The sequence below is a fragment of the Frankliniella occidentalis genome, unplaced genomic scaffold (assembly GCF_000697945.3).
Source record: "Frankliniella occidentalis isolate FOCC.00 unplaced genomic scaffold, Focc_3.1 Scaffold229, whole genome shotgun sequence".
NCBI classification, from domain to species: domain Eukaryota; kingdom Metazoa; phylum Arthropoda; class Insecta; order Thysanoptera; family Thripidae; genus Frankliniella; species Frankliniella occidentalis.
The window spans coordinates 126,906-136,976 of record NW_026267355.1 but is presented as its reverse complement, the minus strand read 5'-3'; the positions used below and the strand labels follow the sequence as shown (position 1 = coordinate 136,976).

General features: G+C 36.4%; 3 protein-coding genes across 5 annotated transcripts; 1 reads left to right on the top strand and 2 right to left on the bottom strand.

The window, feature by feature from the left end:
* LOC113203095 (zinc finger protein 569-like) lies at nt 1-5,593 on the bottom strand. Of its 2 annotated transcripts, none has more exons than XM_026417588.2 (12): nt 5,283-5,593; nt 5,047-5,179; nt 4,804-4,955; nt 4,397-4,703; nt 4,138-4,319; nt 3,754-4,061; nt 3,496-3,624; nt 3,157-3,405; nt 2,827-3,060; nt 2,476-2,711; nt 2,253-2,387; nt 1-2,009 (listed from the first exon to the last, which is right to left on the bottom strand). In XM_026417588.2, the coding sequence occupies exons 2-12, from the start codon at nt 5,126-5,128 to the stop codon at nt 1,831-1,833; spliced, it is 2,193 nt and encodes a 730-aa protein (XP_026273373.1). In that variant the 5' UTR covers nt 5,129-5,179; nt 5,283-5,593; the 3' UTR covers nt 1-1,830. The 2 variants fall into 2 exon arrangements, with proteins under 2 accessions (XP_026273373.1, XP_026273371.1); XM_026417586.2 differs by having other exon boundaries at nt 5,376-5,593.
* Nucleotides 5,594-5,750: 157 nt separating this feature from the next.
* On the top strand, nt 5,751-9,129 carry LOC113203097 (vesicle transport through interaction with t-SNAREs homolog 1A). Of its 2 annotated transcripts, none has more exons than XM_026417591.2 (6): nt 5,751-5,900; nt 7,024-7,154; nt 7,540-7,595; nt 7,675-7,816; nt 7,897-8,114; nt 8,187-9,129. In XM_026417591.2, exons 2-6 carry the CDS (start codon nt 7,061-7,063, stop codon nt 8,343-8,345), a joined length of 669 nt encoding a protein of 222 aa, XP_026273376.1. In that variant the 5' UTR covers nt 5,751-5,900; nt 7,024-7,060; the 3' UTR covers nt 8,346-9,129. The 2 variants fall into 2 exon arrangements, with proteins under 2 accessions (XP_026273376.1, XP_026273375.1); XM_026417590.2 differs by having other exon boundaries at nt 7,537-7,595.
* On the bottom strand, nt 6,228-6,939 carry LOC113203098 (protein aveugle). Its single transcript, XM_052272891.1, has 3 exons — nt 6,790-6,939; nt 6,571-6,684; nt 6,228-6,468 (listed from the first exon to the last, which is right to left on the bottom strand). Exons 1-3 carry the CDS (start codon nt 6,826-6,828, stop codon nt 6,292-6,294), a joined length of 330 nt encoding a protein of 109 aa, XP_052128851.1. The 5' UTR covers nt 6,829-6,939; the 3' UTR covers nt 6,228-6,291.
* Nucleotides 9,130-10,071: the final 942 nt, after the last annotated feature.

Below are 10,071 nucleotides of genomic sequence, written 5' to 3'. Positions count from 1 at the left end.
TTTTATTTTATCCACATAACAATAGTGATGAACACTAAACAGCCAAAGTAAGGCTTGAGGTGTGATATTAATTAAAACAGCCAATTTACTGTTGAGAGTAATCTTAAAGATTATGTAAATATGTATCATTAACAATTTTAAAATTATTGCAGAATCGCCATACCAAAACATACCGGAATCAAATGGTCAGCATGACCCAAGTATAACTTCAGTGAAATAATTATAGATTTATAAGATTCCTGCGATTTTTTTCAGGAGGAGTCGGAAGTGCAGTGTAATAGAAATTGCACTTCATTTTGTTACTTTTGGGGGGGAACTATGATACACAATTATTACATTTAGTAAATATAGCTGATCTGATCTGATGAAACATATCTATAGACATATATGTTACGGTCCAATCCCGGTGGTATAAATAACATATCCTTCACATCGGAAAATTGTTGATCTTGAAGGGAAAAAACACGGTATGAAATGCATTTGGTCTTTTCCATCACATTCCAGTTTAAACCATAATCAGGACAGTACATGACAAAGTGTCAGAGACCAGGAAAAACCCAACTCTCTTAGTATGGACATGTTAGTAAGACGACTGCCTCACCAAGATGCCCAGATGTTGCTTATCACAAGATAAAGGCTCCCAACTACAATGCAACAAACTTCAGACACAAAATTATACAGCACAACTAACTGTTCTGCTCTACATAAACTAGATTTGTACAATCTTACATAGCAGTTTTCATTAATCCTACCATGGCCTTGTGATCACAGCGCTTTTCTTCACAGCACATTATGTGCAATCACAGAAAATGCATTAAGGTCCTCCATTCCTTAACTTTATATATTAAATTACTAGGTTTGATTGCTGTCAAAATTCATTCTGTACTAGACACAGAAAGTAAGTTAAGACAATATCCTTTTTCTTAAAATAAAGGGGGGGAAAAGGGGGGGGGGGGCAACAGCTCTATAAGACACACTTTGAGCTTGGATGTCTGATTATTTCAAAACTAATAATTGGCTTAGGAATTATTAAACAAGAGATCTCAAATACTCAGTCTCTATTTCCAGTCATATATATGTACCTCATAAAACTACGAAAAGAGTCTCACACAGTCTCACTCATATAATAATTACTCTGTTCATAATTTCATAAATCATAGCAACGAAAACTCACTGAAGCAATACTTAAAAAACTTAATAATGAATAGCTATAAGCAATACTGTGATATGTAAACACTGTAATCAGCTTTACCTCTTTCAACTTACTCACAAATTTGTCAATATTATTGTAGAGAGCGGTGCGGTGCACCCGTGGGACTCTAAAGTCCTCTTGTACCCACCTTAATCAATAAAAACAATCAATCAATCAATCAAACATAACATAGCTTTTACTGACTTATATAAAATAGGTAGCATTACTTACTTATACAGTTCAGCAAAAGAAAAAACAAAGATAACAAAATAAGTATTGCCAACAAAGACAATCTATTTGGTGGGAAATAACATACAATTATGCAAACATTGAATTACCACACAAAGTGATTGCAAACATAATAGTGCCCACAGTTTTAAAAACATAATCCAGACCTCAGTATAATTACTGATGTTGACTGTGTGCAGATAACTGCATGATAAATTCTATGTATCACAAAGTATTAAAAAAACACTTGAAAGGGAAAAAATTGGGGGAGAAATGTTATAGAACTTTCACTTAAATTGAAATTAAATTAAAAATGATGAGAAAGTATAACATCACAAAAGTGACTACAACTAAGAGGTAAAAAGCATCATTATTTTATAGAAAGTTCCTCCCTCTTCAACCATAAAAACCTAAGATTCTACTATTCCCAAGTCAGATGGTTCTGCAGGAATTGTTATACCACCTGTGTCTATACCAACATCATCATCAGTGCCTTTCAAAAAGAAGGAATGAGAGGATTCATCATCCTCTACCACAATGGAGGGATCCTCCTGAGATGGAATTTGAATTGTGATTGATTGTGTTGTCCCTGTAACACAGTAAACAAAGACACTCAATAAAATGCAAGTCCGTAAACATACAGTAAAACCTGGATAGAATAGTGAGAACCTGGATAGTAAGAATACCTCCTCATCAACTTTACTGAGGACCAAAGTTCAATTTGTAACATCAAAGAACCTCAATATAAAGAATACCTGAATATAACAGGCAGTACTATGACCTAGTTCCCTAGCAATTCCTACTATCCAAGACACACAGAAGTTGAAGTTACCGTCTGCAGATGTTCGAGAATCAGTAATATTAGCTGGGGGCAGCTTTTGGCCAGGTTCTGGCAGAAATGTTCCCAAGTATCTGTAAATAAGATGTGCTGCCGCAACATTTCCAGGGAAATATTCGACCTCTTCTCCTGAAATGCAGAAAAAAATATCCAGATAGCTTATGGGCTATAAAGTCAATATTTATGAAACCAAAACTAAAATAATTTTTCTACCCACCATTACTGGTGGAGGCATCTTCTCTCGGTACAACCAGCCCTTTCTGGTGGTCTGCAACATGCTGAACGTAGGTATCCTGATTAATGGTTTGAAATGTGCAGGAAGAGCAGGAAAACAGCCCAGACTCCCCAGGATGACGGTTCCTCAGGTGAGCTTTGTAACAGTTACTTTGAATTGATGAGTAAGAGCAATATGGACACTTGTACGGGCGTTCACCAGTGTGACGCATCATGTGTCTAGGAGCAGACAAAAACAAAAGGAACAATTTTAAATTAATTAAAAGAAGATCAATACTAGCAAAACTAAAGATAATAGTTGACAAAAAATTTTGATCGATATTATTTAAAATACCTTCGAAGTGTGTTATGGTCACCAGTGCGATAGTCGCAATGTGTACAGGCATGTGGTTTCTCTCCAGTATGCTGACGCAAATGAAGAGCAAGCATAGCTTTACAAGCAGAAGAATGTCCACAAACACTACAAACGTATGGCTTTATTTTACTGTGGACAGCCTGAATATGCCTTTTCAACCCTTTCGCATTAGAATATGTTTTCCCACAGTGGTTACACTGCTGTTCCATATACCTAGGGGTAAATTAGAAAAAAAAATAATTAGAACAATTTCAGAAAAATTTACAGGAAGCATCAGATACCAGAAAGAAACATTTTATATGTTCTTACCATCTAGTGCTTGTTTCCGCTGAACTTTTGTCCACATGAACACTTGTACAATGATTTCGGAGTTGAGCCGATTGTTTGAAGCTTTTGGGGCATAATTTGCAACGATATGGCCTCAAATCTCCATGAGTACGCATATGGATTTCCAGCTTTAGAGGAGTTGCAGCTTTGTATGCTTGGCATGTGGGGCATGTTAATAGGTCAACATCAACCTTATGAACCCTCCATAAATGGGCTGAGCACAAGCGCCACCTGAAACCACAGATGATTTGAAATAGTCAGGCCTCAGAAGTTAACACAGAGAAGTCAACAAAAAAGGAATTACAGAAGCACTTTGTTTACCTTACAAATATCTCATCACAGTGGACACAATGGAACTCTTTAACACTTCTGTCCTTGGAATGACATGATATATGTATTTGGAGAGCTTTGTCATTTGAAAATTTAGATACACAAGAAGGAAAAGTGCATCTGGAAATATATGACTAACATGTACATTTTACAGAAGAAGTGAAGTCAACAGAAATACAAAATACACCCTACTCAACATAATACTGTAAAAATAGAACAAAAGTAACAACATAAGTTCTAGGTACTCACTTAATTTTTCTTGCACGCTGTTTTACTTTCTGAACCTCTTCTTTAGGAGAATTACCCAATTTTTTCCCAGCAGTAGAGCTAGTACTCCCTGCCTCTTTGATGGCATCCTTCTTAATTGAGGTTTCCTGATTTCTAATAAGAACTGGCCTATCCATCAGTTCAATGGATTGCCATTGGACTCCTCTCTCTGTAAGAGTCACAACAGGTTCCATAGCACTCGCTGAAGGAACACCTGTACCTTCATCTGATAAAATGTGAATTGGTGCTTTAGGTGGAGCCTTTCCTCGTCCAGAGACAAACTTATGTTCCTAAGTGGATATAAGAGATATGCAAATAAAAGTTCTCCAAAATGACAGTTGGTGCAACAGTTCAAAGAAGCCTTACTTGTATCATGTGTTGTTTGCATATCTCTATGCTTTCAAATGCACCCTGACACTCTACACACACATACAAAAGTTGCTCAGGCTCACTTTCAGGTAAGTTAGTATCTTCCAAAAAGTCATCTTGGGAATCTGCTACTACACTCTGAGCAAGACGTTCAAATTCTTCACTCACTGGGATTGTGCCTAATTAACAAGTGTCAGTAGATGACAAAGCCATACCGAAAAAGCACAAAATGATTGAGAGAAAGAGGCATGTATACCTGGTGTTGACAAGTAGGTGGAATGGGATGTAACTTTAAGGTGCTCTTTTGCATAGTGTTGTACTATGGAGGTCTTTTCTGCAGCTGTATAAAGGCATGCTCTGCACTTAAATACAGTTACTTGCTCAACACAATCATCATCTACTTGTAAAACACTGAAGCTGTTATTTTTGGAGGTGTCAAGAAGTTCATCAACTTGTTCAATATCAACTTCACATTTCTCAAGTTCATTCTCTTCATCATCATTCTCCTCTACACTTTGTGTCAAGTACTCCGCTTCAGGTGTTCCAAGAATTAAGTTTGTGCACTAAAAAAAAATAAAAAAAGATGATAAAGTCAAGAAGTAATTACCAATAAATATTATGAAAAAATTTCTAAGAAAATGTGTTACGGTTTGCTTAGCACACCTGATCAGAAAATAAGTCTGGTACAATAAACTGGGCATCTTCTTGCTGATCAATGATATCAGAGGGTTCTGCATCATCTCCTTCGACAGTTAGTGATTGTTGAAATTCATCTGTGAGTAATTCCTCTTTCAGGCCACACATAAATACAGTTCCTAAAGAAATTAAGACATGTATCAAAATATATAAAATAAGAAACAGAAGGATCACATATGAGTAACAACTATAAATTATGTCAATCTTTACCTGTCTTGTCAACATACGCAACTCTCCCATCTGCAAGAGGCAGCAAAGTAACACCCTCTAAATCTTTGATGTCAATCTCCATTTCAAATATATCAGCTCCCAATGTAGCGGATATGAAAGGAAAGTTACAACACTGAAATAAAAAACAAGGAAGTTAAATCTCATTTGATACACCCAAGTTAAGAGAAAATAATGATACAAAAAAACATTTCGCTTATCAATTAAAGTACACTCACTAAGTGTAAATAATAAAAGTGAAAAACGCAAGACTGAATTCTTTTCCAAAATAAGTGAGTAAACCATATTTTCTTTTTCGCCCTGAGACTAACCTAATCGTAACCTTCAAATTTGAATTGCAAAGCAACGCGTTTTTAATGACTGACTATTAAACGAAATAATGGGTTGTCGCAATCCAAAAGCTTCGTTTTCCGTGAGTAAACTACAATCATCTCGATAAACGACAATAGACTAATTGTTTTTGATACTGCCAAAATGGCATTGTTTCATTAGTTTCAATTCAAACTCGCAAGATTCAGAAGTACAAATAACCACAACATAACCACACGGCACACGGAACCACGAAACGAAACGGAACGGAACGAACGAAGTCGGAGTTCGGGTCGGAGTCGGTCGGACTCGGGACAGCTCGGGTCCCACCAAACACCAAAGAAGGACGATACTGGATCCAGCTAAGTCCCTAGCTGTTCGCCGTTTGTTGACGGCTAGAATATTTGACAACGTTTTAAAATTAAAGAAGGATGTGACAACCGGCAGTTTTACCTTCGTTTACCTCCATGAAAGAACTGGAACCCATACAATATACGAGCTCGCGTCCACCGTAATTTCTTTATTGGGTAAGCCACTCATCATGCAGCAACTAACCTAATCTTGACACACAGGTCTGTCTGCTGGTCTGTCGCCATAGCGCGACGACTTCTCTCAACTCCACAAATATTTAGTTTTACTTTTTGAAGGGAGATGTCTAAAATCATCATCAAAATTCACAACTTTTGTAGGATAAGATTTCGAATCATATAATGGCTCTGTTCTGTTCGGGTTTATACCCACCACTAAGTTTAGAGTCAACCCGAAGATGCACCGAGTGTAGGGCTGGAACAGGACATTCTAGATCTTATGTGTAAAAACCAATAATGGATGCATGGATGTATGAAGTAACAGAATTACTAGTCTCATCACTCTATTTTTAATCACAGACACACAAATATACAATTTTGGCTGAGCAACTCAGTCATAGTTTAAGTTGTTTTTCCTCTCTAAATCACGTATTTCTAAAATGTCAGTTTTCAGTCTTAATTTCATTATTTCACGCCAAATATCTTCACGGTGTTGGGCATTTATGATACCAAGCCTTAGTAATGTATTCTCATGCATTCGAACAAGTGCTCGCCCAGTAATATCATGCTGTAACAGAGATAATTCAGCCATTTTCATTAACACAGCCTGAACAGATAAATGATAAAAAAATTAAAATAAACAAAATAAATAATATTAAAGACATAGCACCTGTATGAAAAGATCCAAATATAATGTGTAATAGTCACTGCAATGACGCCGTAACCATTTTTGAACATCATTCACACTCCACAAATAAACGGGCCTGGGTCTTTCAGTTTTGATCTGCAACATATGATGAATCATTAAAGACTGTATTACGTACATATTGTATTTCAATGCCCATTATTCAGTCTTCTTCATAAGTTCACAATGGAAAGATGGAAGTACCTTTGACTTCCCACTTGAATAAATAGCTTCCTCAACCATTTCCACAATGTTCCAAGAAAACTTTCATCTAAAAATGTATTTAAAATAAACGTCTAGCTTCATTCCATACGAGTTAACCCACAACCTTCTGCTTACTAACGGTAACGGTGTAAACTTTATAAAATGTCCTGCGAAAGTTAACCTCAACACGTCAGTGAAGTGACGCGTTAAATGTTTTTGTTTTTGTGTATATAGAAGGCTGTGAAAGCACAAGCAGAAAGCATTAGTCAAAATGGCGACTTTGGTTGATACCTATGAGCAACAATATGCAGTTTTAACTGCAGATATAACAGGAAAAATTGGTCAGCTGTCGTCAGCCTCTTCGGGTAAGTTAAAAAAAAATTGTCTCCAAAAATCGTCCTAAAAAAAAATGGGAACCTGTTTTGGGATACTGTATAAATATTACTTTTTGTGGTAGTACTTACCTCCCCACCAACCACTTATTTTTATTTGATACTTGTCAATGAGAACTTATTGCTTTATTTGATCTAAAACCGTTTTCCAATCAGAACATGTCTTAAAAGTTATCACCTCTGTTTGGAAACTGGTGCCTTTGCCTTAACCATGCTGCCATATGTTATTTTTCATCTGAGTTAAAAGTAAATTTCAGGCATTGTACTGGAAACATATGAGTTTGTTTAGTCTCTTTACATTTCCTTGACATCAAGTACTCATTTCCTGTGGATTTTGTTTATTTTTTTGTTGTAGCAGACCGAAAACCCATGATTGCAGAATTGGATCGGCAGCTAGAAGAAGCACATGAACTTGTAAGGGACTTTAAAGTCCAAGCAAACAATGTTTACTACACCATCCGAACCCTTTTTAGTTTAATCTTATTTTCTTCAGCTTGAACAGATGGAGCTTGAAGTCCGAGAGGTAGAAGTGTCACAGAGGCCTCGTTTAAGAACAAGAGTGGACAGTTATCAAGCAGAACTCAGAAGACTTAAGCAAGATTTTCAGAGTGCATGTTCAACATCATACATTGAGGGTAATAAAATGTCCAAGAACAGAAAAGCCACAAGTATCATATATTTGATTATCTTGTTTTGTCTATCCTATATCTATCAGGCTTTGGTGATGGAACAGAGGAACTCTTTATTAATGATGACTTAAGTATGAAGGAAGAGCAAAGACAAAGACTGCTTAATAATTCTGAACGTCTAGAACGCACTGGTAATCAGTTATTAGCCGGTTACCGTACAGTCATAGAGACTGAAGAGGTGGGTAACCAAGTACTGCAAGATCTAGCAATTCAACGAGAAACAATTCAAAGAGCCAGATCACGGGTAAGTGACATATTTAGGAGTATTTTTACTATTATTTTATGTCTTCTATTAATTTTACATTTGTCAATCTAGCTTCGAGAAACTGACGCAGATCTAGGTCGCAGTTCTCGTCTTATGAGTGGAATGATGTTCCGCTCCTTGCAACAACGGTTTGTTTTGATTGGGGTCTCTGTTGTTATTGGTGTAGTTATTATATGGTTTATTTATTATGCTTTTGCCAGAACTTCATAAACGATAATTCATATTTCAAATAGGCTATTAATTTTAAACTTTGCAAATCGCATTCCCAATTTTTTAGTGTGTTTAATAGCATCAATGAATAATTATTATAACTATTGTATCAGCGAAACTGAACAGTTGCTGGTAATTTAATTACCTAGTATGTCAGCAATGCCTAAATCAGCACACACTTTAAAAAAGAAAAGAACTATAACCACGCATAATCTATATGCTGCTGAGCTGCTGTGCTTCTGTAAACTCTGTTAAAAGACTTCTCGGTATTTAAACAGTGTATCGTTTGTTTTTGTTTTTGTTTTTTGGGGGGAGGGGGGGTTTCTAGCCCGCCCTTCTGCTTTGAAAAAGCAATCAAGCGGGCTTATTGGAAAGTTTGCAAACAAAAATAAAATGTAAAGGCCGTTCTATTTTCCACATTTGCTTAAGACTTTAGTTTCAACCACATTTTTTATTCAACCAGATGTTTGCTGCTCCCACCCTAACTATCTATGTACCTGCTATCACTTTCCTCTGTCAGAAAATTTGTGTGGTATTGCACATTCACTTTTCTTGACAAGAAAAGGCATTTCACGTCAAAACTAGCATTTAAGGTTTTGTTCAGACCTCTATCAGTACCTTTAGTTTGTTGTGTTTTACAAAGCGATACACCTAATATTTAATTTACATATTTATTTTAAACCAAGACTTTTATTGATTTTTTTTCATGATATGTTGTTCTAGATTGTTTGCGAAATGATACATGTCTCTGTATGTGATAAATAAAAATTGAAGGTTACAGTTATTATTATTATTAAGTCTTCTACCTTGTAAATTATAAGTGACGCTTTATGGGATAAAAACGTCAACAATCCTTGTTAGCAATGGAAAGAACTCCCTTTAAAAAAAATTAAAAATACATATCTAAAATTGAAACAACAATTAGCTTGGAGGTTGTTCTGGGAACTTTAAAGGCCTAAAGCAGTCTTTGAATTCTTGATGCATCTTTTATGTGGTATCTTTGAGCATCATGGCGCTCTAGTTTTATAATTGTTCATTATTTTTTATTTTTCGTGTAGGCGGCGCATGGAGTAGACTGAGGAGACTGAGTAAACTACTCCGACAGTCAAGAGAGCAAGGTGTTACCCAGATGCGGGTATACCCGCGCTACGTAGCGCGGCTACAATGCAACAGGTGGTGTTGAACCATATCACACCGCCGCGCTGTCTGGTATAAACGACCCTTGCGGGTTCGTTATACAATACATTAGTGTTAGAAACGCATCACAAATTTTCTAGGTTCTAATGTCTTATTTGTACCTATTTCTAAATAATTTACAGATACTTGAACGACAACATTGACTATTAATACTTGTTTTGACTATACTTATCAAATATCATGCATTTGGGTTGATTGCTTGTTGTGTGTTTAACCCGGTAGCGATAATGCACTTAAATATGCTTAAATGTACATTAGCTGCGGCAAAGCGCGTAATAATGCGCTTTACCAAATGCGATGTGGCGCTACCGGGGTAGTCGACCTCCATTGTGCTGCTCTCGGGACAAAGAGCAAATACGTCACCATTCAAATGAAGTTAGAAATGGCAGAGGATAACGTGAAATGATCACCTTTTAAAAATGTAAAAATGATCAATCCATTCCTTTTAGCATTTCCTTGAGGTTGCGACGTGCGACCTTGCCGCTCACGGTCCTAGGAAGATGGTCCAGGAAGATGACTCCACCTCGCA

Coding starts and splice junctions, on each gene's coding strand:
- LOC113203095 (XM_026417588.2), bottom strand. CDS start 5,128: ATGGAGATTGACATCAAAGATTTAGAGGGTGTTACTTTGCTGCCTCTT. Junction 4,704..4,803: donor CAGACTTATTTTCTGATCAG/GTGTGCTAAGCA, acceptor ATTTTTTTTTAG/TGCACAAACTTAATTCTTGG. Junction 3,625..3,753: donor CAGCGTGCAAGAAAAATTAA/GTGAGTACCTAG, acceptor ATATATTTCCAG/ATGCACTTTTCCTTCTTGTG.
- LOC113203098 (XM_052272891.1), bottom strand. CDS start 6,828: ATGGTTGAGGAAGCTATTTATTCAAGTGGGAAGTCAAAG. Junction 6,685..6,789: donor ATTCAAGTGGGAAGTCAAAG/GTACTTCCATCT, acceptor CATATGTTGCAG/ATCAAAACTGAAAGACCCAG. Junction 6,469..6,570: donor ATTTGGATCTTTTCATACAG/GTGCTATGTCTT, acceptor TCTCTGTTACAG/CATGATATTACTGGGCGAGC.
- LOC113203097 (XM_026417590.2), top strand. CDS start 7,061: ATGGCGACTTTGGTTGATACCTATGAGCAACAATATGCAGTTTTAACT. Junction 7,155..7,536: donor GCTGTCGTCAGCCTCTTCGG/GTAAGTTAAAAA, acceptor TTTTTGTTGTAG/CAGACCGAAAACCCATGATT. Junction 7,817..7,896: donor TTCAACATCATACATTGAGG/GTAATAAAATGT, acceptor TATATCTATCAG/GCTTTGGTGATGGAACAGAG.